The sequence below is a fragment of the Rhipicephalus microplus genome, chromosome X (assembly GCF_043290135.1).
Source record: "Rhipicephalus microplus isolate Deutch F79 chromosome X, USDA_Rmic, whole genome shotgun sequence".
Taxonomy (NCBI): Eukaryota; Metazoa; Arthropoda; class Arachnida; order Ixodida; family Ixodidae; genus Rhipicephalus; species Rhipicephalus microplus.
Window position 1 is genome coordinate 172,547,753 of NC_134710.1, and position 27,512 is coordinate 172,575,264.

General features: G+C 43.4%; 1 protein-coding gene across 2 annotated transcripts; it reads left to right on the plus strand.

The window, feature by feature from the left end:
• The first annotated feature begins 16,757 nt into the window (after positions 1-16,757).
• LOC119177163 (uncharacterized) lies at positions 16,758-27,043 on the plus strand. Of its 2 annotated transcripts, XM_037428562.2 has the most exons (4): positions 16,758-16,896; positions 18,195-18,256; positions 21,895-21,932; positions 25,464-27,043. In XM_037428562.2, the coding sequence occupies exons 2-4, from the start codon at positions 18,235-18,237 to the stop codon at positions 25,851-25,853; spliced, it is 450 nt and encodes a 149-aa protein (XP_037284459.1). In that variant the 5' UTR covers positions 16,758-16,896; positions 18,195-18,234; the 3' UTR covers positions 25,854-27,043. The 2 variants fall into 2 exon arrangements, with proteins under 2 accessions (XP_037284459.1, XP_075734341.1); XM_075878226.1 differs by lacking the exon at positions 16,758-16,896 and having other exon boundaries at positions 18,183-18,256.
• Positions 27,044-27,512: the final 469 nt, after the last annotated feature.

Genomic DNA, 27,512 nt, shown 5'->3' on the forward strand with positions numbered 1-27,512 from the left:
CCCGTGTTCCGCTATGTGTGCTGCTTCAATTATAAGCCTTGTGCGCTCATCTTTGTGCTTTTGGAGAACTACTGTCTTATCAAATTGTACTTCACAGCCACATCTAGTGACATGCTGGGCAAGAAAACCATCATTGCCGCTACGAACATTGCACGCATGCTCACGCAACCTGTCGTTGAGGCATCTTCCAGTCTGCCCAATATAACAGGCACCGCACGAAAGTATGATCATGTAAACTACGTCACCAATGCAGTTGACAAAACGGTTCCTGTGCTTTGTTTTACACCGCTGTTCCCTGTGTCTAGCGCCACATGTCAGTCTAGCCAGCTGAGAAAGCTTGTGTGGTGCAGAGGAAACTACACGCACTCCCATGCGCTGCCCCACCTTTTTCAGGCGGTGGGTAACCTGATGCATGTAAGGGACAACAGCTACTCTTTCTCTTTCTTTTTCGTGGGTCCTGTTGTCACGTCCTACTGCACCATGTCCCTGGCCATCTTTAGCTCTCCGTTTTCTACGGATACTTTCGGCCACGGACACCAAGACCGCCTCAGGATACCCAGCTGACTTAAGCCTAGCCACCTGATTGTGGAAGCTGGCCTCCATTGAATGCATACAGGACCGGTCAAGTGCATTAGTGAAACACGTACTCACTATGCCTCTTTTTACAAGTTTGCTATGAGCCGACGTGTACGGCAGAAGCGGTTTCCCCGCGCGTGGCTGGAATTCCCAGCAGGTATGTTCAGCCCTAAACGTGAGCCTGAGATCAAGAAACCTGATTGACGAGTTTTCCGGCATTTCATGGGTCAATACAAGTGGACCAAGGTATTTCTTAAAGAGAGACAACACATTATTGGCATGAGACACAAAACCTCGAGGATCACACTTCACTATGACTAAAAAATCATCAACAAATCGAAACACTTTCTTCGCTGCAGTGCTCACTAATTCTTGATTAACGGCCCTGTCCATTTTCGCCAACAACAAATCACTCAAAATTGGGGCCAGACACGACCCAATCGACACGCCTTGTTTCTGAAGATACACGTTGTCATTCCACTCTACATATGTGGAGTTGAGATACATGCCCAATAGGTCTAAAAAACCACGCGCACTCATTCCTGTGCTGTTCTGAAATGACACTCCACCGAATTGGTCAATGCATTCTTCAATACAAGTGAGCAACGCATCATGAGGTAAAGAATAGTAAAGATCTTTAACATCTATTGAGAATGCCATGAGACCTGTGTTAAACTCTTGTCGGAAAAATTCGATAACTTCATCCGACTTCTTAATTAAAAATGGGTCATTAATGGTGAAAAGCTTCATCTTATCTTGCAAAAACACGCCTACATTCTTTTGCCAGGAACCACACTCAGATACTATAACTCTAAAAGGTACATCAGGCTTATGTGTCTTAGCTGAAAAGAATAAGTTCAACGAAAGTTTATCGCACCTATCGAACTTTTTCACTAAGCCTTCTAAATTGAGTTCTCGGCACAGGTCCTTTGCTCTTGCCTTCACTTTTCGCAAATCGATGCCGGTGAACGTATCGAACACGGTACTATTGGCGGACTGCGCTTTTTCAAAATACTGCCTTTTTGTAAGCACTGCGAACCCTCCCTCCTTGTCTGAAGGCACCGCACAAAGATCATTGTCAATTAGAAAGTTGATTGTCCGGCTTAAAGGCAGGTGACTGCTGACGGGCTTACCGCGTTGAAGTATGTCCAGTCCCTCCGAGATGCACCGGCCAGAGTCTTCTTGAGGAACCCGACTAGATACACTTCTAACAATGGCTAACAGGTCCGGGGGGTCTCGCTTCTTCACAAAGGCGAATTTTGGGCCTAGGCCTAACGTCCTCTGCACAAAGTCGGGAAGCACCACGTTACCAACCAAATGCACTGTTCTTTCACTCTGTTGTTTTCTTCTGACTTCAGAACGCAGCTTCCGAAGCTCTTGAACCCATAAGGAAGCAGAGCTGTCTTCAATCCTTGCTGCGAATTCTTCAAGCCTTCTTTTCCTCTTGTGCGAACGATGTTCTTGAAGAACTTGTAGCTTGAGCGACTCCCGGTATAGTCGAGCCTGCCGATTCCACTCAGAACGCAGGATTTTGCAAACCCTGATTCCGTGACCGGTCGAAGGGCTGAACCCACCAAATAGTGCTTTCACATCTTGTGGTATGTGCCTCTTACGAATGCAGAACGCTAAAGCTCTGGCTCGGCAGGTAGCTAAAGCGATGAGAGTGATTAAAATAGTGGGATGAAGGAACACAGACGAAGGAATGCCCGAAGAACTAGAAACGTAATTTGTCAAAATGGTTGATTGGGCGAGTTGGTGATACATGACTAATTATGAAATGGAAGCGCACAACGTAGAAGCAGACGGAAAGACAGGGACAAGCGCTAACTACCAACTGAAAGTTTATTCGGAAAAAATATGAAATATATACTAAAAGATGATACAGTGTCAAGGCACATACGATAACACCAAAGCCCAGACCAAAAATGGCAACACCGATAGAATATCTTAGTGCGTCAGCCCTACCTTACCATCGCTTACTGTGCTTTACATTGATTAGTTAACTTCTACGGCATCTGCTAATGTTTAAAAACGCTAGCTCCTTATCGGACAAAGCGATTGATGGTTTGCTGATGCAAGCCCCGTGTTCCGCTATGTGTGCTGCTTCAATTATAAGCCTTGTGCGCTCATCTTTGTGCTTTTGGAGAACTACTGTCTTATCAAATTGTACTTCACAGCCACATCTAGTGACATGCTGGGCAAGAAAACCATCATTGCCGCTACGAACATTGCACGCATGCTCACGCAACCTGTCGTTGAGGCATCTTCCAGTCTGCCCAATATAACAGGCACCGCACGAAAGTATGATCATGTAAACTACGTCACCAATGCAGTTGACAAAACGGTTCCTGTGCTTTGTTTTACACCGCTGTTCCCTGTGTCTAGCGCCACATGTCAGTCTAGCCAGCTGAGAAAGCTTGTGTGGTGCAGAGGAAACTACACGCACTCCCATGCGCTGCCCCACCTTTTTCAGGCGGTGGGTAACCTGATGCATGTAAGGGACAACAGCTACTCTTTCTCTTTCTTTTTCGTGGGTCCTGTTGTCACGTCCTACTGCACCATGTCCCTGGCCATCTTTAGCTCTCCGTTTTCTACGGATACTTTCGGCCACGGACACCAAGACCGCCTCAGGATACCCAGCTGACTTAAGCCTAGCCACCTGATTGTGGAAGCTGGCCTCCATTGAATGCATACAGGACCGGTCAAGTGCATTAGTGAAACACGTACTCACTATGCCTCTTTTTACAAGTTTGCTATGAGCCGACGTGTACGGCAGAAGCGGTTTCCCCGCGCGTGGCTGGAATTCCCAGCAGGTATGTTCAGCCCTAAACGTGAGCCTGAGATCAAGAAACCTGATTGACGAGTTTTCCGGCATTTCATGGGTCAATACAAGTGGACCAAGGTATTTCTTAAAGAGAGACAACACATTATTGGCATGAGACACAAAACCTCGAGGATCACACTTCACTATGACTAAAAAATCATCAACAAATCGAAACACTTTCTTCGCTGCAGTGCTCACTAATTCTTGATTAACGGCCCTGTCCATTTTCGCCAACAACAAATCACTCAAAATTGGGGCCAGACACGACCCAATCGACACGCCTTGTTTCTGAAGATACACAAGCTTTCTCAGCTGGCTAGACTGACATGTGGCGCTAGACACAGGGAACAGCGGTGTAAAACAAAGCACAGGAACCGTTTTGTCAACTGCATTGGTGACGTAGTTTACATGATCATACTTTCGTGCGGTGCCTGTTATATTGGGCAGACTGGAAGATGCCTCAACGACAGGTTGCGTGAGCATGCGTGCAATGTTCGTAGCGGCAATGATGGTTTTCTTGCCCAGCATGTCACTAGATGTGGCTGTGAAGTACAATTTGATAAGACAGTAGTTCTCCAAAAGCACAAAGATGAGCGCACAAGGCTTATAATTGAAGCAGCACACATAGCGGAACACGGGGCTTGCATCAGCAAACCATCAATCGCTTTGTCCGATAAGGAGCTAGCGTTTTTAAACATTAGCAGATGCCGTAGAAGTTAACTAATCAATGTAAAGCACAGTAAGCGATGGTAAGGTAGGGCTGACGCACTAAGATATTCTATCGGTGTTGCCATTTTTGGTCTGGGCTTTGGTGTTATCGTATGTGCCTTGACACTGTATCATCTTTTAGTATATATTTCATATTTTTTCCGAATAAACTTTCAGTTGGTAGTTAGCGCTTGTCCCTGTCTTTCCGTCTGCTTCTACGTTGTGCGCTTCCATTTCATAATTAGTCATGTATCACCAACTCGCCCAATCAACCATTTTGACAAATTACGTTTCTAGTTCTTCGGGCATTCCTTCGTCTGTGTTCCTTCATCCCACTATTTTAATCACTCTCATCGCTTTAGCTACCTGCCGAGCCAGAGCTTTAGCGTTCTGCATTCGTAAGAGGCACATACCACAAGATGTGAAAGCACTATTTGGTGGGTTCAGCCCTTCGACCGGTCACGGAATCAGGGTTTGCAAAATCCTGCGTTCTGAGTGGAATCGGCAGGCTCGACTATACCGGGAGTCGCTCAAGCTACAAGTTCTTCAAGAACATCGTTCGCACAAGAGGAAAAGAAGGCTTGAAGAATTCGCAGCAAGGATTGAAGACAGCTCTGCTTCCTTATGGGTTCAAGAGCTTCGGAAGCTGCGTTCTGAAGTCAGAAGAAAACAACAGAGTGAAAGAACAGTGCATTTGGTTGGTAACGTGGTGCTTCCCGACTTTGTGCAGAGGACGTTAGGCCTAGGCCCAAAATTCGCCTTTGTGAAGAAGCGAGACCCCCCGGACCTGTTAGCCATTGTTAGAAGTGTATCTAGTCGGGTTCCTCAAGAAGACTCTGGCCGGTGCATCTCGGAGGGACTGGACATACTTCAACGCGGTAAGCCCGTCAGCAGTCACCTGCCTTTAAGCCGGACAATCAACTTTCTAATTGACAATGATCTTTGTGCGGTGCCTTCAGACAAGGAGGGAGGGTTCGCAGTGCTTACAAAAAGGCAGTATTTTGAAAAAGCGCAGTCCGCCAATAGTACCGTGTTCGATACGTTCACCGGCATCGATTTGCGAAAAGTGAAGGCAAGAGCAAAGGACCTGTGCCGAGAACTCAATTTAGAAGGCTTAGTGAAAAAGTTCGATAGGTGCGATAAACTTTCGTTGAACTTATTCTTTTCAGCTAAGACACATAAGCCTGATGTACCTTTTAGAGTTATAGTATCTGAGTGTGGTTCCTGGCAAAAGAATGTAGGCGTGTTTTTGCAAGATAAGATGAAGCTTTTCACCATTAATGACCCATTTTTAATTAAGAAGTCGGATGAAGTTATCGAATTTTTCCGACAAGAGTTTAACACAGGTCTCATGGCATTCTCAATAGATGTTAAAGATCTTTACTATTCTTTACCTCATGATGCGTTGCTCACTTGTATTGAAGAATGCATTGACCAATTCGGTGGAGTGTCATTTCAGAACAGCACAGGAATGAGTGCGCGTGGTTTTTTAGACCTATTGGGCATGTATCTCAACTCCACATATGTAGAGTGGAATGACAACGTGTATCTTCAGAAACAAGGCGTGTCGATTGGGTCGTGTCTGGCCCCAATTTTGAGTGATTTGTTGTTGGCGAAAATGGACAGGGCCGTTAATCAAGAATTAGTGAGCACTGCAGCGAAGAAAGTGTTTCGATTTGTTGATGATTTTTTAGTCATAGTGAAGTGTGATCCTCGAGGTTTTGTGTCTCATGCCAATAATGTGTTGTCTCTCTTTAAGAAATACCTTGGTCCACTTGTATTGACCCATGAAATGCCGGAAAACTCGTCAATCAGGTTTCTTGATCTCAGGCTCACGTTTAGGGCTGAACATACCTGCTGGGAATTCCAGCCACGCGCGGGGAAACCGCTTCTGCCGTACACGTCGGCTCATAGCAAACTTGTAAAAAGAGGCATAGTGAGTACGTGTTTCACTAATGCACTTGACCGGTCCTGTATGCATTCAATGGAGGCCAGCTTCCACAATCAGGTGGCTAGGCTTAAGTCAGCTGGGTATCCTGAGGCGGTCTTGGTGTCCGTGGCCGAAAGTATCCGTAGAAAACGGAGAGCTAAAGATGGCCAGGGACATGGTGCAGTAGGACGTGACAACAGGACCCACGAAAAAGAAAGAGAAAGAGTAGCTGTTGTCCCTTACATGCATCAGGTTACCCACCGCCTGAAAAAGGTGGGGCAGCGCATGGGAGTGCGTGTAGTTTCCTCTGCACCACACAAGCTTTCTCAGCTGGCTAGACTGACATGTGGCGCTAGACACAGGGAACAGCGGTGTAAAACAAAGCACAGGAACCGTTTTGTCAACTGCATTGGTGACGTAGTTTACATGATCATACTTTCGTGCGGTGCCTGTTATATTGGGCAGACTGGAAGATGCCTCAACGACAGGTTGCGTGAGCATGCGTGCAATGTTCGTAGCGGCAATGATGGTTTTCTTGCCCAGCATGTCACTAGATGTGGCTGTGAAGTACAATTTGATAAGACAGTAGTTCTCCAAAAGCACAAAGATGAGCGCACAAGGCTTATAATTGAAGCAGCACACATAGCGGAACACGGGGCTTGCATCAGCAAACCATCAATCGCTTTGTCCGATAAGGAGCTAGCGTTTTTAAACATTAGCAGATGCCGTAGAAGTTAACTAATCAATGTAAAGCACAGTAAGCGATGGTAAGGTAGGGCTGACGCACTAAGATATTCTATCGGTGTTGCCATTTTTGGTCTGGGCTTTGGTGTTATCGTATGTGCCTTGACACTGTATCATCTTTTAGTATATATTTCATATTTTTTCCGAATAAACTTTCAGTTGGTAGTTAGCGCTTGTCCCTGTCTTTCCGTCTGCTTCTACGTTGTGCGCTTCCATTTCATAATTAGTCATGTATCACCAACTCGCCCAATCAACCATTTTGACAAATTACGTTTCTAGTTCTTCGGGCATTCCTTCGTCTGTGTTCCTTCATCCCACTATTTTAATCACTCTCATCGCTTTAGCTACCTGCCGAGCCAGAGCTTTAGCGTTCTGCATTCGTAAGAGGCACATACCACAAGATGTGAAAGCACTATTTGGTGGGTTCAGCCCTTCGACCGGTCACGGAATCAGGGTTTGCAAAATCCTGCGTTCTGAGTGGAATCGGCAGGCTCGACTATACCGGGAGTCGCTCAAGCTACAAGTTCTTCAAGAACATCGTTCGCACAAGAGGAAAAGAAGGCTTGAAGAATTCGCAGCAAGGATTGAAGACAGCTCTGCTTCCTTATGGGTTCAAGAGCTTCGGAAGCTGCGTTCTGAAGTCAGAAGAAAACAACAGAGTGAAAGAACAGTGCATTTGGTTGGTAACGTGGTGCTTCCCGACTTTGTGCAGAGGACGTTAGGCCTAGGCCCAAAATTCGCCTTTGTGAAGAAGCGAGACCCCCCGGACCTGTTAGCCATTGTTAGAAGTGTATCTAGTCGGGTTCCTCAAGAAGACTCTGGCCGGTGCATCTCGGAGGGACTGGACATACTTCAACGCGGTAAGCCCGTCAGCAGTCACCTGCCTTTAAGCCGGACAATCAACTTTCTAATTGACAATGATCTTTGTGCGGTGCCTTCAGACAAGGAGGGAGGGTTCGCAGTGCTTACAAAAAGGCAGTATTTTGAAAAAGCGCAGTCCGCCAATAGTACCGTGTTCGATACGTTCACCGGCATCGATTTGCGAAAAGTGAAGGCAAGAGCAAAGGACCTGTGCCGAGAACTCAATTTAGAAGGCTTAGTGAAAAAGTTCGATAGGTGCGATAAACTTTCGTTGAACTTATTCTTTTCAGCTAAGACACATAAGCCTGATGTACCTTTTAGAGTTATAGTATCTGAGTGTGGTTCCTGGCAAAAGAATGTAGGCGTGTTTTTGCAAGATAAGATGAAGCTTTTCACCATTAATGACCCATTTTTAATTAAGAAGTCGGATGAAGTTATCGAATTTTTCCGACAAGAGTTTAACACAGGTCTCATGGCATTCTCAATAGATGTTAAAGATCTTTACTATTCTTTACCTCATGATGCGTTGCTCACTTGTATTGAAGAATGCATTGACCAATTCGGTGGAGTGTCATTTCAGAACAGCACAGGAATGAGTGCGCGTGGTTTTTTAGACCTATTGGGCATGTATCTCAACTCCACATATGTAGAGTGGAATGACAACGTGTATCTTCAGAAACAAGGCGTGTCGATTGGGTCGTGTCTGGCCCCAATTTTGAGTGATTTGTTGTTGGCGAAAATGGACAGGGCCGTTAATCAAGAATTAGTGAGCACTGCAGCGAAGAAAGTGTTTCGATTTGTTGATGATTTTTTAGTCATAGTGAAGTGTGATCCTCGAGGTTTTGTGTCTCATGCCAATAATGTGTTGTCTCTCTTTAAGAAATACCTTGGTCCACTTGTATTGACCCATGAAATGCCGGAAAACTCGTCAATCAGGTTTCTTGATCTCAGGCTCACGTTTAGGGCTGAACATACCTGCTGGGAATTCCAGCCACGCGCGGGGAAACCGCTTCTGCCGTACACGTCGGCTCATAGCAAACTTGTAAAAAGAGGCATAGTGAGTACGTGTTTCACTAATGCACTTGACCGGTCCTGTATGCATTCAATGGAGGCCAGCTTCCACAATCAGGTGGCTAGGCTTAAGTCAGCTGGGTATCCTGAGGCGGTCTTGGTGTCCGTGGCCGAAAGTATCCGTAGAAAACGGAGAGCTAAAGATGGCCAGGGACATGGTGCAGTAGGACGTGACAACAGGACCCACGAAAAAGAAAGAGAAAGAGTAGCTGTTGTCCCTTACATGCATCAGGTTACCCACCGCCTGAAAAAGGTGGGGCAGCGCATGGGAGTGCGTGTAGTTTCCTCTGCACCACACAAGCTTTCTCAGCTGGCTAGACTGACATGTGGCGCTAGACACAGGGAACAGCGGTGTAAAACAAAGCACAGGAACCGTTTTGTCAACTGCATTGGTGACGTAGTTTACATGATCATACTTTCGTGCGGTGCCTGTTATATTGGGCAGACTGGAAGATGCCTCAACGACAGGTTGCGTGAGCATGCGTGCAATGTTCGTAGCGGCAATGATGGTTTTCTTGCCCAGCATGTCACTAGATGTGGCTGTGAAGTACAATTTGATAAGACAGTAGTTCTCCAAAAGCACAAAGATGAGCGCACAAGGCTTATAATTGAAGCAGCACACATAGCGGAACACGGGGCTTGCATCAGCAAACCATCAATCGCTTTGTCCGATAAGGAGCTAGCGTTTTTAAACATTAGCAGATGCCGTAGAAGTTAACTAATCAATGTAAAGCACAGTAAGCGATGGTAAGGTAGGGCTGACGCACTAAGATATTCTATCGGTGTTGCCATTTTTGGTCTGGGCTTTGGTGTTATCGTATGTGCCTTGACACTGTATCATCTTTTAGTATATATTTCATATTTTTTCCGAATAAACTTTCAGTTGGTAGTTAGCGCTTGTCCCTGTCTTTCCGTCTGCTTCTACGTTGTGCGCTTCCATTTCATAATTAGTCATGTATCACCAACTCGCCCAATCAACCATTTTGACATGTCAACCTTCTTCATTTGTGCTTCGCATATCATCGATTGCCACTGTACGTGGGATCTACCATTTTTTTTGACACGCAATCTTAGATATGTCAATGCGTTTGTTAACCGTATACCTAACGCCTTTATACGGTCTTTTTTTTTAAGTTAAAGCACTGGGGCGGCCCTGAACAGAATACTTGCTTGTCGTGCCGGAGGCGTGGGTTCAAATGCACTTTGAACTCTGGTCTTTACTCTAAGTGCAGACGATCGCGGCGACGAACAACGGTGGTAGCGGCGGACAGCTGCACCCCCTTGGGCAGCTATAAACATAACGGCCTACATTGTAAAGGAGGAAGAAAGCAACAAAAAAAGAGAAGGCAGGGAGGTTAACCAGAAATGCATCCGGTCGGCTACCCTACATTGTGTGATTAGAGAAAGGGATAAGAAATATGAGAAAGAGAGAAGAGAAGGAAAAGAAAAAGGCAGAGACAGACAGTAAATACACTGCAGCGTGTTGAACTCCACCGCAAGTCAGAGGCGTTCAACAAACCCATTGTAATAGAAAGATAGATCCCAAATGACATAGCCAAAGAACGATACTGGAATCGCACTTCAGAAACCGTCTTTAAAACGGTGAGAATAAATTCAGCAATCACAGCTAAAATAGCCTGGTGCTGACGCGTACGTTAGATAGTCCACACACAGGGAAGCTGTCTCGATGGATCAAAAAATGCTATTCGCGGTTGATAAACGTGACAACAGTGTGCACGGTTGCAACCAAAGGGGCTGAAAAAGTTTACACAGGCAATAGAGGAGGCGAAGTGAAAGTGAGCGCTAAAATACCTCTTTGTTTCTTGTATTACTCGAAGTGAGGCGCAAGAACGCATAAGGGAAGCCGGAAGGAACACTGCACACACGTTTACAGGAAGCCCTCGCGAAGAGTGCACTCAGAATGTTCGTGGCTTTAGTTGCTCTTGGCACTCAAATGACGACAGACTTTCCCCACTCTCTTTGTCTGAGAGCGCTATGCATCGTGTGGTAAGTGGCGAGGCAATAAAAAAAAGCGTGAGCATTTTTATGTTGTAAAATACACAAAAAGTAAATCTTAGCAAAACGCCGCGAAAACGAGTGTACTATGATATAGGAGCTCGGTAAAGAACCACATCTGGTCGAAATAAACTCAGAGCCTTTCACTACTGCCTGCCCTATAACAGTATTTTGGTTTTGTCCCGTGAAACCTCATCAATTATTATTTTAATGTTTTTATTGGAGGATGGGTGGTAGTCGCACTGCACTGTAACACAATCGTCAATAATAAATTAAAGAAGATTAATTTTATATGAAATGTTTCTATGCTATGATGAGAACAGCAGTGCTTACTATTGATGAGAAGACGTTACAATAGAAAGTTTGAAGTGTAATTATAAATAAATTTTACAAATATTATTTTTAAGGGGCAAAAATGCACTCGGTTAAAGTTAGAAGACGTGTTGCTTCACGGAAAAACTGTGGACAATGACCAATAAATAGGGTTAAGATAAAGATAAATAGGCAAGATTGAATAGAAACTTGAATAGAGATCGATAACTTGGCATTTGAAGCCTGTTCTGGTTTCCTTGGTATGAATTCATGTTAACATAGCTGTTGTTTTTAATACAGTGCTTTATAGAGGGTGGTAGACCTATTGAGGGTAGCAGAGTGAATATTTTTGTTATTATGTTGTTCTTAGCGTACAATTTATTATGGTACTTAGGTACTTATGTACAATTCAGTATAGTACTCAATATAGAACTTATGCAATGGCCTTCTTGGTAAAATGTATGGGAGCCATTGCGCAAAACCATCAAAAGACTCGTTTGGAGCGATAAGAGAAACACGACACAACGAGCACAAAATATCAGCTGCATATTTCTCAGGAAGAACGTCGAATATGTGCAATATACTCGCTACGCAAAGCTGCCTTTCTATGCCTACAGCCACGGTACATTGTCTGTGAATAAAGCATTTGTTTCACGTTTTGTTATTGTCATTTTTACCCCGAGCGCTAACATGAGTATCAATATTGGTTGGTATCGATATTGGCCTGGCAAACCTTACATCTCCACCATCGCTGCCACCACAACAGCTGCCCTTGCCTCCAGTACCTACCCTACCACCCCTTCAGTGCACTTGGTATTCGTTCAAAGCATCTCTTTACTGCTTGGACAAGTACGCTTCTGTCATACAAGCGCGCGCTTGAAACAAACACTTTGAACCGCTACAACTGTTTGTGTGCATTGAAATGGCCGAGCCGTTAATTACCGCATCTGACCACACTCTGTCGACAACAGTGCACCGAAGGACACTCTTAATCACTACAGCCTCGTGTTTTTCACTAGCTCCTGCTTAGGCGACCTGCGCCCCCTGGCAGAATGACCTTTGAACAAGCGAATGGCTGTCTAAACTATACTGCGAGGCTGAGTGGTGCTATAACAAAAGAGTGACCCACTGAGGCTGATGTTTTTTTATGTGTAGCACTCGCAAGTCTTCTCGCTGATATTCCATGTCCACATTCATATTGCAGTCTTCGGGGCATTGTGCTGTGCGGACCATGATAAAGCGCGTAGTGAAAGCCACCTTGCCATTCCGACGTCATGCATGTGGCGTTTAAAAAAACAGGGACGGCTATTCATCATCCCTGAGCATGCATAAATGACACGCTTCGTACGAACTTGCTGTACTGTAAGCGCTGAGCCGGCATGTTCTCGAGTAGGCCGCTTATTCCTGGTATTCCTGACCAGTGGGGGAGTAGGGCACGCTAAATGCGCGTGCAATGACGTCTTCCAGTGGCCTCCGCATGATCAACGACGAGCGAAGAAGGTGCCTTATAACCTGGTAAAACGTAAGATGCGAGGTTCGCCTATTTCAGAACTGACTTCCTGTCAACTCAATAGCAGGTTTTCAACGAGATACCTCAGCCATTCCTTGGAGAGCGTCTGCTTTATCCAACTAGTCAGGGATGAGAATTATCGGCGTGCTTCTTATAGGCATGACGTTTGGAGCCTGTGCTATGAAGTTTTGAAGGCTAGGTCAGCTAGGCGAACCGGGTGACCGATTCATCACTACTTTTTAATAGCCTTGACGCTTTCATTTTTTAAAAAAGTACTGTAGTAATAAAGGTAAGCCCGCGTAACTAATGCATTAGATGTCTGATGCATGGAAGGTTCATATTGCGTTTAGGAGATTCGCTTTGCACTTGCTGATTTTGCGGCAACAGTATTTTCAGTTTGCTCATTTTTCTGCTTTATCACGCTGACTTGGAAAGGAGCCTGAACTTACTTCCTTAAGGAAGTATATTACTAAGATAAGCAATTAGAAAAGCTCATTAATGTTTCATCTCTTCATTCAAAGCACATATTATAATTGTAATGTCTAAACCAAGCTAAACCAAAGTAGTGTTTGCGCGGGAGAATTCCAAAGACTATAACATATGTGGGAATCCTCCTCCTTTTGAATGTAGTAGAAAATACATTGACTTTCCGGTTACCAGACTTTAAAAGAAGTTTCTATAGTAGCCCTGCAGGCAAGAACGGAAGGAGTGGCGTAAGGAGGAGGGTTCGATCACCTTTGAATAATGTTCTTCCATGTATTATATATATTGAACAGTGCCACCACCACAAACACTCCAGTGCACTTGTTGATCATTACCATCCTTCCTTTCCTCCTCTCTCTTCCTTCCATCCCATTTCCCGATTCCGCAGCAAAGGGTAGCGAGCCAGCCATGTGCTTGGTTAATATTCATGTTTTTCCTCTTGTTTTCTTCTTTCCTTTTCAGTGTGTATGAACAGCAGGTACTCACGGAATAAAGCACGACATAAATCATTTTTTAAAATTTAGAGGCTGGTATGAGTAATCACTCAGGATAACTACATGTCGCAACTAATCTGATCTCTAAAGATAATGTTGGCTCTGATCTTCGCGTTCTAGTCTAAATAACGCCCATATGACATGAAGGGAAGATAGTGGTAACGAGAGGACGTGTGTCACCTAGCCCTAAATTGTCCTCTTGTAATCCGTGAATACATACATACATAAGTGGGTGGACGTTCCCCCCCCCCCCCCCCCTTCTCCTCTTTCTGGCTTTGCCTATGGCTGAACGAAAATGACGAACCCGGAAACACGTTTAGGAACTATTGCTAAGGAACATGTTTCTTGTTGCGGTAGTATAACAATTTCTACTAATTAGGCAGGCGAAAATTCATTGCTGCTCACTTTCACTGGATCGATCGATCGATCTATCAATCAATAGATCAATCAATCAATCAATAAAAAAATTTGTCAGTTATATAGCTTGAATACAGGCATATAGAAGTAAAATACCATACTAAAAATTGTATAAATTTCAAAGTCAAATCATGATTTTTTCAACGACAAGGATATAAAACTCGAAAGTTTAATGACAGGTACTCATTAGTGGTTTCGTGAAAGAAAGGTCCTCCTCTTGAGCTAATGTACCTCAAGCAGGCCTCGTCGCACTATGTCCTCTGAAGATTATTTAGTTAGTCATTTACGCAGGCAGTCATTATTATCATCATCATGACTACGCCCACTCAAGGTCACAGGCCTGTTCCGAGCCTGTTTCGGGCACGTTATCCTCCCCAACTTTCTTAATCTCTTTTAACCCCCTAGCACTCTGCCTCTCCATAGTGCGTTTACTTCTGCTTGAAATCCAGCCTGTGACTCCTAATTACCAGCTTATCTCGTCTTCTAGAGACATGCCCGGCCCAGAGCATGTACCTAAGACCTCTCCTATACTTACACCGTGAAGGGATCAGAATAAAAATTTGGCACATTGAGCATTTAAAGTATGCTTTTGTGACGACGTGCTGCAAGGTCTCACGCTCAAAAATATTGTTTTACACGCGAAAAGTTTTTAAATGAACAATAACTACAGTGCAGAAATTTTTTTACTGCGCAGCAAGTCGTTCCGAATGTTAGGCTGGCTTCTATCCTGCCTGACATTTAATTTTGCGTATATTTCACCTTAGTATTATTCGTGAAATCACACATCGAAATATTTCGTCACTCTAAAATTCATGAAGGACACGCAGCCAGCAAAATCGCAGATTCATCAGGAAGCTGGCCCTTCGTGCTCTTCAGTAAGGACACGCATAGGCATTATCTAAGTGTGCTAAAGAGGCGTTAACTGATGCCCAAAATTTTTAGCCTAAATTTGCTGCAGAAAATAACTATATTGAGTTTGTGCATGTGAAATAATGGTTAAAAACTTCTACGACGAGAAGAATGTGATCCATCACAATTGATTTACTGGTACTTTAAACTGAAGAATTTACTGCTATTTTGTTGCGTAATTACTTGTTTTATTACAATACCCTGTCATTACGAAGTCTGTAAAATATTGGAAAATGTATCACCAAGAGAAATTGCTGGAGAATGGCGTCTTCATACATATGAGGATTTATAAAGAAGTTTTCCTATGCACCCTGCTTATAGCACGCAAGGTACTAATCCTTCGCGGAGGAGGGTTCGTGCATTCATATCAATAATACTCCGGCGAAGCACTAGAGAAAGGGCAAGCAAGCCGGCCGTGCATTTCGACCGAATTGGTTTGCAGTGAAGACGAAATAAAAAGAAACCTTAAGGACCATTGTGGTTTCGTAGATCTAATAACATTTTCTATCTCAAGAAAACACTTTTTACCTAACATTTATTCAAATGGTTTTTGGTGTGTTCACAAAACAACAAAATTATCCTACTTACCAACCTATAGAGCCTTTAAAGCCACAATCTTACACTGTTCTTTGAAAAAAAAAAAGAATGGTTTCGTTTTTAATTGGCGTGCTTTGTTGTTCACTTTCAGGATGTAGAGTTTGTGTGCAGGCGGTGGAGTTCTGTGTGAACGCGGTGGACTTGCGGTGGTGTTCTACACGCTGCAGTGAATTTAGTGACTCGCTCTCTCTCTTTCTCCCTTTTTGCCTTTCCCTTATCTCCCCTCTTTCTCACATTTCTTGTCTCTTTTCCTAATCCCCCAGTGTAGGGTAGCCAACCGGAAGTCTTTCTGGTTAACCACTACGCCTCTTCCCTTTCTGTTTGCTTCCTTCTTGCTCTCTTGTTTCCTCACTATTTTTTCGGTGTTTATTGCTTGTTTTTGAACAAAACGAAGCTTGTGAAATTTCCCGTTAACTAATTACTTCTGATAGTGCTGAAGATAGACACAGTAGCAAAATAAAAACGGGGAGCTTAAGGTAAATTGATGAGCAATTAGAAAATACTGAAATTTTTATATTACATATATGAGTATGTTTCACAGTAGTGAGTGAAAACAAGATTTTCTAATTATTATCACGCACGAAGTAATGTAAAATACGTCCATGATATTAAAAGCCTTCCCTCTCCCTCCTTCTCCCATGGCTCAAAAAAAGACAGAGAAATACAAAAAAAAAAAACATTGAAAAATTATTTGAGACGTCGACATGAAATACCTGAATGTTTCTTTTTTGGAAGAATCAGAGTAGGCCGTGAAAACAAATGGCACACTTGGGATGGTATTACTCATACACGAGAGATATTTGAGGTATGGTAAACATGCTCAAATATGAAACATATGTAGGAGAAAAAGCAAACAAACGTTACCTACGTACTTCATCATTGTAAACTGCTCAGTCGGCCGGATGGAAAGTTTAAATTCCCGCCATCCTACTGCCTGAGTAGGAACATGCATTGAAACATCGTACTGAGTCGTAAAATTGTGGATTAGCGCGTACGGCACGTTAGCGGGGCGCATACCGGCAGTACGCGGATGCCTGTTGGCCGAAGGAGCCGCGGCGTGGAGAGGCGCCTGAGCGAGCGCGTGGCGGTGAGACAACCTCCTGGGCGGAATCCGCGAAAGCGTGGAAACCAACAACGCACAAAGCGGGTGCCGCTCGAAGGCGGAATGAAAACAAGGCAGAGAACAAGGAGCGCGTCGGTCGTTTTGGGAGCCTCGTGTGAGGGGAAGACGAGTCCCACTTGCATAATTCCCTCGCGGCAAGGCCCCCGTTTCTTGGGACAGCGTCATCCTTGGATGTCCGTCGACGGAGGGCAAGGAGGCGCCCTCGAACCGCGATGCCCTGGGCGAGTGGGACCAGGGCCCGGCAGCCGCCTATAAAAGCGGCCGTCGCCAGCGCAATGGCAGACAGCCGGAGCCAGCACACGGAAGAGTCAGCCGACCAGTGTGAGTACCGGCACGACATGGGATACCTTGTAGGCGCCGTCCACGCAGTGAGATCACACACAACCCCACGCTCACTACGCGGACTCCGAAGGCGCCCCGAGCCCCCGACGTGGGTCGCTTCCGCCGCCACCGCCGCCGCTATGCTCCACCACGGACTGCGGCTACGGCATGGGAATCTCACGCGGATACGGCCTTGCTTCGCTGCTCGATTGCCGCTGTAGTGGTGCCACCATAGAGTTATGCTGCTAAATTAACGCCTATCAGTGCTCGTCTCCTTACACTTCTAAATGAGGCAGTAATTTACCGCGCATATGACATATAGCCTGAAAAGGTGTGGCATAGCTGCTATAGCACCATATTCCGGAATGACAGGGGGCTTTTTGAAATATAATTATTGTTTTAATTGTTATAAGGTGAAGAAAGATATTCACAAGCGAAGATAAACGTTAAAATTTAGTTTTTCATTGACGAGCTCCTTCAAGTTGCAAATATGTCACAAGATACAGTTAGCTTGTGCTCATCACCTGTATATGCGCCTTGTTTTCCAATTACAAAACATGTCCATAAAACTATACTACTATTGCATCCGACAATCGATTGCGCACTGACAAGTTCTATGAGAGAATGTCCCTTCATAAGTATTCCTTCACAGGTCATTAATAGAAAAACACAGCATAACTTTTTTCTTGTGCGTCTTTTTCTTCTTAAGTGTAAAGTCTTGCGTTTACCGAAATTGTACGACTTACTAGACGATGGTCGCCGATTAAAAGCGTTGCCATTTACCTTTTAGTCACTTGCTTATGAACGTGTCAGTGCTCTCTCTCAATTTCTCAGTTTATCATGGTTTGGAGAAGCTTAGACAAGTATTAAGACGTACAGTGGATGGATATTCAGTGTTGGGTTCAATATCGATAATACGATCTGCGATTATTAAACTATGCGGTATTCTAAATGGTGTAGAATTAATAAAAAGCAATTTATACGATAGATGGACCATAAGAAACTGTAATACCGCTCTGATCCTCTCTCCCTTTGTAGTAGTTTCTGAACTGAAATTCAAATGTAGGGTTCAGTGCTGATATCTAATCTACATAGTTGTTATTTCTTTATCCAAGTAGGTGAATATACTTCAGTATAAGCCTTATGAAGAACAAAATTCTAAATGCATAATTTGAATGACAGCTTTGGTTTCATAAAATTTTAACAAATCAGAGCTCTTAGCCACTGCAATATTCTACTGATAGAGTTATGGTTGCTTGTATTACAATACCTCTCTAATGACGCAGCGTTTCTTGCAGACTTTGTGACCGGAACTACATACACCCCAATTAATCAAAGATGAAGCAGTACCTCGCTCTAGGTAAGTTGATGAAGCCACGCTAGCTTTGCATCACTTGCTTCAATGATGACTTTCTCTGTGATGTTGCCAGTTACCAACACCGGGCACATAGACCGAAAGTGTTGCGATGCTGGTGCTATTACAGCTGCCACTTTCAATGGTTACGCTATATGAATGTATAACCGAAATTCGATTTTTTTAACATAACGTTACGGTTGTGCGAGAACTGACAAATTTCGAAACTCTCTCAGCTTCAGGCGGCGTTGTACCGTCACAGTTTAATTACTTCAAACTAATTTTTTCAGAGCATTTTCGATGGAGGCGAAAATGCTGTAGGCCCGTGTGCTCAGATTTGGGTGCACGTTAAAGAGCCCCAGGTGTGAGCCCTCTACTATGGCATCTCTCATAATCATATGGTGGTTTTGGCACGTAAAACCCCCCATATCAATCAAACTTTTTTTTACAAAGAGGAGTCCATCACATCTTAGGCTCGTGTGTTTGTGTTGCACAGTGTTACCCATTCATGTTCGTGTGCATTTATCGAAGTCCACCAGCCCATATAGCTATGCGGGATTAAACATACGAATTAACACGTCTTAGTAGTTGCGCAATATAATCAAAGTCAATTTTACCGCGGCACTCAACCTGTTCAGTGTCTGTGCCCGTCGCCTTAACATTGAATGCCCTTAGCCCTTATCTCTCTTTTTCTTCTCAATTTGCCCTGCTTGTACTGCCAGTGTACATGCCAGGTAATGTTTATAGTTAGCAACTGCGTACTACTCTGGTATAGTTCTTGTCAAATATAAACTGAAAATTTGTCAAATCTCTACGCATGCCATCCCTTTCAACTATTTTTGTGCTTGTTGCAAACGCTCACGAGACAACCTTGTATCTACCAGGCCTCAAGGTAGATATAAAATATCACTCGTGGATGCTTTGTACGAGCCCGAAATTTGTGGTATTCTCAGCCTATTAAGAATTGAAACCATTGCCAGATCTACGGCGTAATTGGGGGTGACACCGCTCTTTGTGGCATTAGTGTAAGCAAAACAAGACGGTGAAAATGATTATGATTATACAATTTGAACATTTCATGTTCACAATGTGAACCACTCGTTGATTTATTGTAAGATATAGTGGAGCCACACGTTATAAACATTTTCCACTCGACTAAGTGCAGTTGTTAAGGTAGGGACATAGAGGTGAAGTGATTAGACTAGCTGATCGTAATTATGCACACAGCACTATAGGTTTTCTGCCCACTTTCCTTGTTAGAGCCTTCAGCACGCCTAAAATTTAAAATGGATAACGTATGCATACACAGCGTTCATTGCACATCCAGTCAAATACGTAAGTGTAAGTATTTTAGTCTCGCTTAATTCTGAACCACGTTTTCTACATTGAGAGTGACTGAAACGATGTCTGTGTGCTTACGGCTACAGAGGAGGCAGTACGTGCCACCGCTTTATAGTTGAAAGTTGTTCTCCTCAGGTGTCAGAACATACCATAGCAAAACCTCATTTCGATTGCGCTGCCAACAAGTCGGAAAATGATTTTCAATAGGTTGATGCATTTTTGCGAAACGCTCATTCTACTACATACAGGTTTCCATAGGCAGATATTAACGTCATAACTAGACGCTCCACTCTGTTTTAGGTTCTGCATTTTGTTTGCTTTGAAGGATATCATGCATTTGAAACACCGAGAAAAGAAAACTTGATTCTATATACATCTTAAATCGGAACTATTGACTTTAAACCACAGAGCATTCAGTTATCAAAAAACCTCTGGGCCTATGGCCAACTGGAGCTTTACAAACATGTGCTCCAAAAGTTTTAAAAGGTTTTCTAAAAGACAGTGATATTGCTGCCAATTACCAAGAAATAAGTAACTCATGTTCACATCACAAATGCCATACTTGTTATATGCACTATTATATTATTTAACCATATGTGTTCGCTAAAGTGCATGTTGTGTGAACTGTCATGTTCACTTAAGCGAATCCTTCCCTATAAGGACCAGACATGTTGATTGCTATGTTGTGCCGGTTTGATTCAATGATGACTAGATATATTATTAGAAACATTATTCATTGTCTTTCGGACATTTCTTTACACGTTTGATGGTGATGTTAGATATGCGCGGGTGTGTGTTTATATGTCTGCTCACGTGCTTTATTTTCTATGTAAAACTCTTTGTTTTCTCTTAAGATTTATATTCAATATTCACTCGAGGGCTGAAGAGTGGCTGGTGCCTTGTGCGTGCGCCAACATCTCCTTCTATATAATAATAATAATAATAATAATAATAATAATAATAATAATAATAATAATAATAATAATAATAATAATAATAATAATAATAATAATAATAATAATAATAATAATAATAATAATAATAATAATAATAATAATAATAATAATAATAATAATAATAATGCAACTCCGAGCCCTTGCTATACAAGCCATTCCTAGTGCTAATTACAAAAAAAAACAGAGAACATACCTTTGGTTAGTTAAAAGTGACGTCTTATGACGTCACTACTGTCTTAATGATGATACAAACACTTGTAAACGACTATGTACGCCAGCTCAAAATTTTGAGCTGCGAAGTTCAATGCAAGTCCAGTAAACAGTAAACCGAAGGTGCGGTGCGCTGATAATTGCCGATTCTGGGGGTTATTACGACGCCCTACGAAGGTGCGTGCCTACTCATTGGGAATATTGTAAGGGAAGTGACATTACCAGAGCTTAGCATCCGCCACAATTTTGTTTATGATGACGTTACGGAAACAAGACAGTGTCATATTGTGGTATAGTGGGACATTGTCACTGCTTAAAGTAAGCGACAAGAGGTCTGCATTGCGCAAGTTTTCTCGAGCTGGTCGACATTCTTTGTGGCATTGATAACAGTGTCTTCTTTTACTGCAAGACTTTTGGAAAGACTCTGTGGCCACTGTCCATGACGTTTCTAGCCTAGAAAAGTCGCCACAGACTTGTCGATTTTTTTTTGCATCAAACAATGAATATGACGCGCTTGATTGCAAGATTTACGATGTGGAGAATAAGTCCTCGGATGTGAAACTTTAAATTTCGGATTGTCCACACAAATATCGTGGCTGTTATGCAGTCTACCTTGACATCAAAAGAAAGTCAGGCACACAGCTGTTAACACTTTCGCAAGAGCGCTGAATGAATGTGTTAGATATCTTACAAGACAAACTAGATATATAGATTACACTAATTTGCGAAAGGGATGCTACCATATTAGCGTTGTGGTTAACCTATGCAAAGTTGTGTGCTCTGATTAATAATGTAACACAGTTATGTAAGTAATTTAGGTGCACCCTCAACTCAACATACAAAGGCAGCTGAATATGGCATTTATTTATGGAACTAAGAGCACGAAGTATTCTTAAGATTGTTCTCAGAGTTCTGAAAACACAAACTTAGCGTCAAACACAATTGTCGTTGTCATCACGTCTGTACTAGATACTTTGTTGGTCCCCTTTGCAAAATAAAGTATTGTAAAGGAAGAAGGAAACTTCGCTCATCAGCTGTGCGGGACATAGTGTTGTACCACGATGTGAGCGAGCACTACAGAACACCCAACTTCTCTGATAAGATGGGTCAAGTGTCTTTTTTGTCTTTCTCACACAGCCCTCACCCTCGTTGCCGTGGCTGTTGCGCTACCAAGGGTAAGACGACCTGTATTATACCTAGCAAAATCCCTCGCACGAACTGAAATTGTCTTTGAAGCATTATTTGCAATAGCTTGAAATGAAAACTTTATGAAACAATTGAAATATAGCTGAAAAGTGTTAGAAACCATTTAGCTAAATAAAGTCAATGCAATAAAGTAAACGATAAAGAAAACGAGCACACTCATGCAAATATTGTCGGATGTATACTTGAGTGGACATAAAGAGTAAAATACCTGCTGCATGTATGTTAAAGAACAAGTCACTTGCGTCACTAAGCATCTGTTCACTTATGCAAGTTGAATAGTGTTAGAAAATGACGTACACGTTCGTGCTTTCACTCGCACACATCACACATTTGTACATTCTTTTACGCAAAAAATTTTCAAGTAAAGAAGGGACAAATTACATTTAAAGAAAAAGCAAAACGTGAGAACCGTATCAGCAAGGCACATTCCCAAGAAGCACTCCCAGAGTGTCTCGTCAAACGTAAAGACACCGTCACTTGCGAAGGCCTATGTGAAAAAAAACGTCGCATCGGACAGGTCGGCCCAATTTGTAGGTCACACTGTGTGAACGAAAGTGAAGGAGAAAAGAGGGGGAGAGAGAACCGAAGCGATGTTTCTTGGGCCTACGTGAGTATCTGTCAGTTGCTGTCATCACCGTGGTTTGATGGCCTCCTCGGACGTCTCCGGAAGTGATTAGCCGTCTTCTCGAAACGATGACAGTGGGTGGGGCACCGCTAGATTACATCGTGCGCTCTTACATTTGGAGAATCTCGCGCCTAGCCCCTTCGATCGTTGCACCGCCGCTGGCTTGCGGGTAGAAACTGAGGTTACTGCGACTGCTTGCGAAATGGCATGAGGAGGTCTTCAGAACGCTCTTTTTGAGTACTGCGCCTCGTAGCAGAGGGCAACCGCACTTTACGGAACATGAAATTTTACCCCGCGTCTCGGGTGACGTTCCTTACCATAGAAGGCAATTGAGGCTTAATAAAAAGGCAGGCTCATAAGCTAGTTGCAGTTTGTAGACGCTAAAAGATGTAGTAAGACTACGCCCCCATTCATAACCATAAGGAATGAAAGAAATGTTGTTCTCTTTGGCGTCTCCTCGCGCTGTAAGTAGTAAAGTCACGATAGTGTCACCTACTTCAGCGTGCACAAAAAGTGAAAGCAGATTACAAATAAGTATGTAAAGCAGGACAACATGATGGTCAAAAGCATAAGTAATCTGTCCGTTTTTTGACAGTATATCGTCGTTGAAGAATGAAACATGCACAGCGCTTGCACACTGCTTATTAGCACAAAAGGGAGCGTCGTCGACGTCCGTTATTGACAGCTCAATTAACGCGTCGTGTCGAAACTATATCGTACTAAACTACCTCCTTAGACCTCTTTCACTCAGTGGTCCCCACCGAGCTTGTCCACCCTTCAACCTCGCGTCACATGGTGGAGGCTCAGGAAATACGGCTTCATAACTTAATACATGGCAATGCATCACGGCCCCGTGGATTAAGATGTGTTCATTCTCTTGCTCGTTAGTATTTCGCAGGCGAATAGTGTTTGATGCTTATATCTGGGGTGACGGAAAATAACTTTTAATGAAAGCACCACCTTTAACGGCTCTTAGAGGGATTAAGTCTTTCATTCACTTTTTCTGAGGTTACTGAACATCTTAATTTTTATGACACCCGTTTAGTTGTATAAAGTTGATTTCTTTTTTTGTGCAAGGCTTCTTTATTATTCTAAAGCATTGCATTTGCGATAGACCTCTACTAAAGTGATTTACTATTCGAGAGCTTTGCAACCTGCAACACTACCACAACATTACAGCCAGACAAATATAGCGTTGTTGTGGACCGGTTAAAAACAAAAACAAAATAGATTTGTAATATTCAGAACTGTTTAGTTTCACTTCATTAGATTACCGATATTCTTTTGATCATTCTATAACTTTAATAAAAATATTGAAAATAAGCTAACACTGCAATGATTTTGTACGTTAATCAAGGGTGCCAAGAAAGCAGTTTATACAGAGAACAAAGGCATTGCAGTATGCATAAATAGATCTGGACTAGTTTTGAAGAGCAGCACCTCAACACCAGGCCTTCTCATAAAATATCCTGCTAAAGCGGCATAACTTCGCAATAATAGATGAAGAAACTTTTCGGTGAAAACTGAACGAGGACAAATAACACAAAATAACACGCTGGGAGCTCAGTTTTCCTAGTTCAGTCTGAGCCGAAAAAGTTTCCCCAGCTATGAAAAAGTACCAACTAGCTGTAACCAGGATTCTACCTCGCAATCTTGTCGTGCGAGCTTCGAAAACCAGCCGAGATGTGGTTCCCCAATTCTGTTATTAAATTGGCAATACAGAAAGGTATGTCCTCCTTAATGCATTCATACGGAAAATGAGTCAAGTAATCATGTTATGTCTCTTGGCGTAACACTCGCCACAGCAACTTCACTTTTGCCCATACATATATACGTATTATGTCCTAGAGACGGCCCCTCTTTGCGTCAGCCTACGTGCGACATGGTTCGGGTGTTCTGGCATCTTCTTCGGAGCTCCTTACGTTCGCCTACGCACATGGAGCGTTGTGAAAGCCCACACGAGCGTATGTTGATTAGTGCATGTGGAGTCGACAGAAATAAGTAATGCGGACTCCCCACGCAGTACGTCCTACAGTGACGCATTTTCTTACAAAGCGCTCTTTCTGAGCGGTGGGGCATAAATTCTGGTTACATTATCTTCCATATTCCATCCACACCGCGAAACTAAACAGTAAAACTATTGGGTACGAAAGTAGGCTGCTATACAAAAGCATGCTCGTGTACATTCAAACAATTCTCCACTCGCTCAAGATACATAGGACAGTGCTCGGTGAAAGCTCCGCGCGCCATAAAAGATATTATGATTTTGTGGCACGCTTTAATCCTCAGACGCTACATGTACCTTCAAGTGGACGTGCTTTATGCAAATAAAAATGGACAATTATTTTTCAGCCTTATTTATTGCAGTGAGATGCTGGTCAACTTTTCTGAGGACATTTTCTTGATCAGAGCATAGCGCACTGATGTGGTTGATGGATCATTTAGGAGAGGCCAGTGTCTTTCAAATATGACTGCTGGAGGCGACAGACTAAAATTCTTCAGCATTCGCCTCGCGAAACAACTAGACGAGCAATAGTTTGAAACACAGATCTTCCCACATAAAAAAAAAAAAAGACAATCCACACTTTACTCCAGGCCGCGGAAATTTTTCGCTATCGTTCGAGTTTTCTTGACAAATGAATAAAAAAAAATCTTATATATTCTTGCCTATAACAAGAGAAGTTCATACAGAAAGTATATGTGTAATGCGTATTGATATGACCATATCTATGCCCAGATATAGACTATGTAAAGTAGACCACATGTCCGTTGCTGTGTATACCACAACCAGCATAGAGGTAGCCGTGGTCTGTAGCATCATGGTCGAACGTTCAAAAAATTCTTGTTCTTCCCTTTTTTTCTTCTGTCATCGCAGTCTAAACGGGCAGCCTACGAGCTGCCGGATGGAGTAGAGTTCCTCGTCGGATCCGTGAAGACCTCCTTTACATGTCCCGCCAAGAACGGCTACTTCGCGGACGTGGACAACGCCTGCCAGATCTTCCACGTGTGTAACGTTGTGCCCAAGGAAGACGGCAGCACAGAGGTGCAGCAGTACAGCTTCCTGTGCGGCAACCAGACTGTGTTCAATCAGTTTTCGCTGACCTGCGCGCTGCCCGAAGATGCCATCCCATGCGGAAGCTCGGCCGACTTCTTCTACCTCAACGACAGGATCGGCCAGGAGAAGGTGAACTTGCACGATGACGCCGACTTGCAACGGGCTGTCCAGATCATCCCGCGGTACCAGCAAGCACCATTCAAGGCTTGAAGTCCACCGCCACCACCGCCACGTTCACGCGAACGCGACACCGTACCGTAGCCAGTTCGAATCGAGCCCGTGACCGTGGGGATGAAGAACCGTGACCAAACCAAGACGCAAAAGAACTCGCGCACACGTCCACCGTGTGCTCGCTGTTCTTTTTCTTTTCTTACTATTGCGTCTCCTTGTGGCATGTGATGTTCTATATTGGAGCAAAATGCCACATACGTGAATGAGCCATCCAACATACAGTAGCTCGTACCACAACATGCCAGCATCAATTATTAGAAGGCCGAAAAAACTGTCATCATTGTTCTCTACATCGCTTCATGAAGAAACATAAGAACTGACGTTGGAACACAAATGTGGAGGGAGGGGGAGAGAAAAGCTAAGTAAAAAAAAGCAAACAAAAGGAACCTAATGAACGTCGCTTCCTCATTTATAAAGTAGGTACTGGAGCAACGTATTAAGTCCGTCACAGAGGATCGCTTGACGATGATGACGTGGAAGTTGTACACCACCGCTCGCTTGTATTTCAGCTAGGCTCACCACATTGTCGCATTCGTGTCGACGCTGCCAACGAGATACGGAGATCCCGCTATCTTTCAGCGCCTTGCGCACGTCCCTTGCTTTGGGTTGTACAGTCATAGATGTCCTGGGATAGAACACCAAGAGTGTTCTCTTACGGCTACCCACTACTTTCGAGCTCGTCTAAGCGGTTTTGGCTTTCCTTGTGATTTTGGGTGTAGGTCTGCTGCGCAATCCGCCGGGTAGGAGAACAGTGCCTAAAGTCACGTGATGTTGCCGCTATTGGTCCCATGCTCTTAGTCATTAGCCATGTAGCTAGCGTCTTCGCTTCTCTGCAGGCGTCTGTGAGCTTGTATGTACAAAATGGAACTGAAAAAAAAGAAAAGATTATAGCGTTCCTGCTTGCTTGGTGGCTGTATTACTTCCCGTGGGTAATTTAGCGAATAATTTCTTCATCTTGCCAATGAAATCCTTGAAACCCTAATGTCAGATGTACCAGAAGTGTCCGGCGCTACAATATTTTGTTGCTTTTTCAAGAGTGTTTTCCTGTATGCGTTAACGCATAATGTACAAAATGCCAAATGCTTTGTGTGACACCTTGAATATTCTGCGTGATGGTGAAATCATGGTCTCATACGCTTCGCACGAATAAAATACATTGTTGGTCGTTACTCTGGGTCCTGTATTGTTCTATAGGTGACTAGAATTACGGAACTGGCAGCATTACTGACCTGTATATAGTCACACCACGAGGTTACCTTTGTCGCGGTGCAACGCAACTTACAATTTTAGCTTTTCAAGATACACATGTAATGGCTTCACGGCATAGTAGTTGTTCATGAGGTGAAACCACCACCATGTAACAGTACAGCACTTTTCGAAGAGCAATGGTACGATGTTCGTAATATAGACCACCTAATTTCCAACAAGGATTGCTAAGCGCTTCAAGAACTTGAAAACCAACTTTATAAAAATACAAATGTCTATTTCAACAATTGGAGACTATCGCACAATTCTGTAAACTGCTCCCGTAGCTGGTAATATCTCTAAAGCGGCAATAAATCCTCGCTAATAATACATATAAAGTGAACAATGTTGATATATTGCGCACTTCTACGAAACGTTCGAGTAATTTAGGAG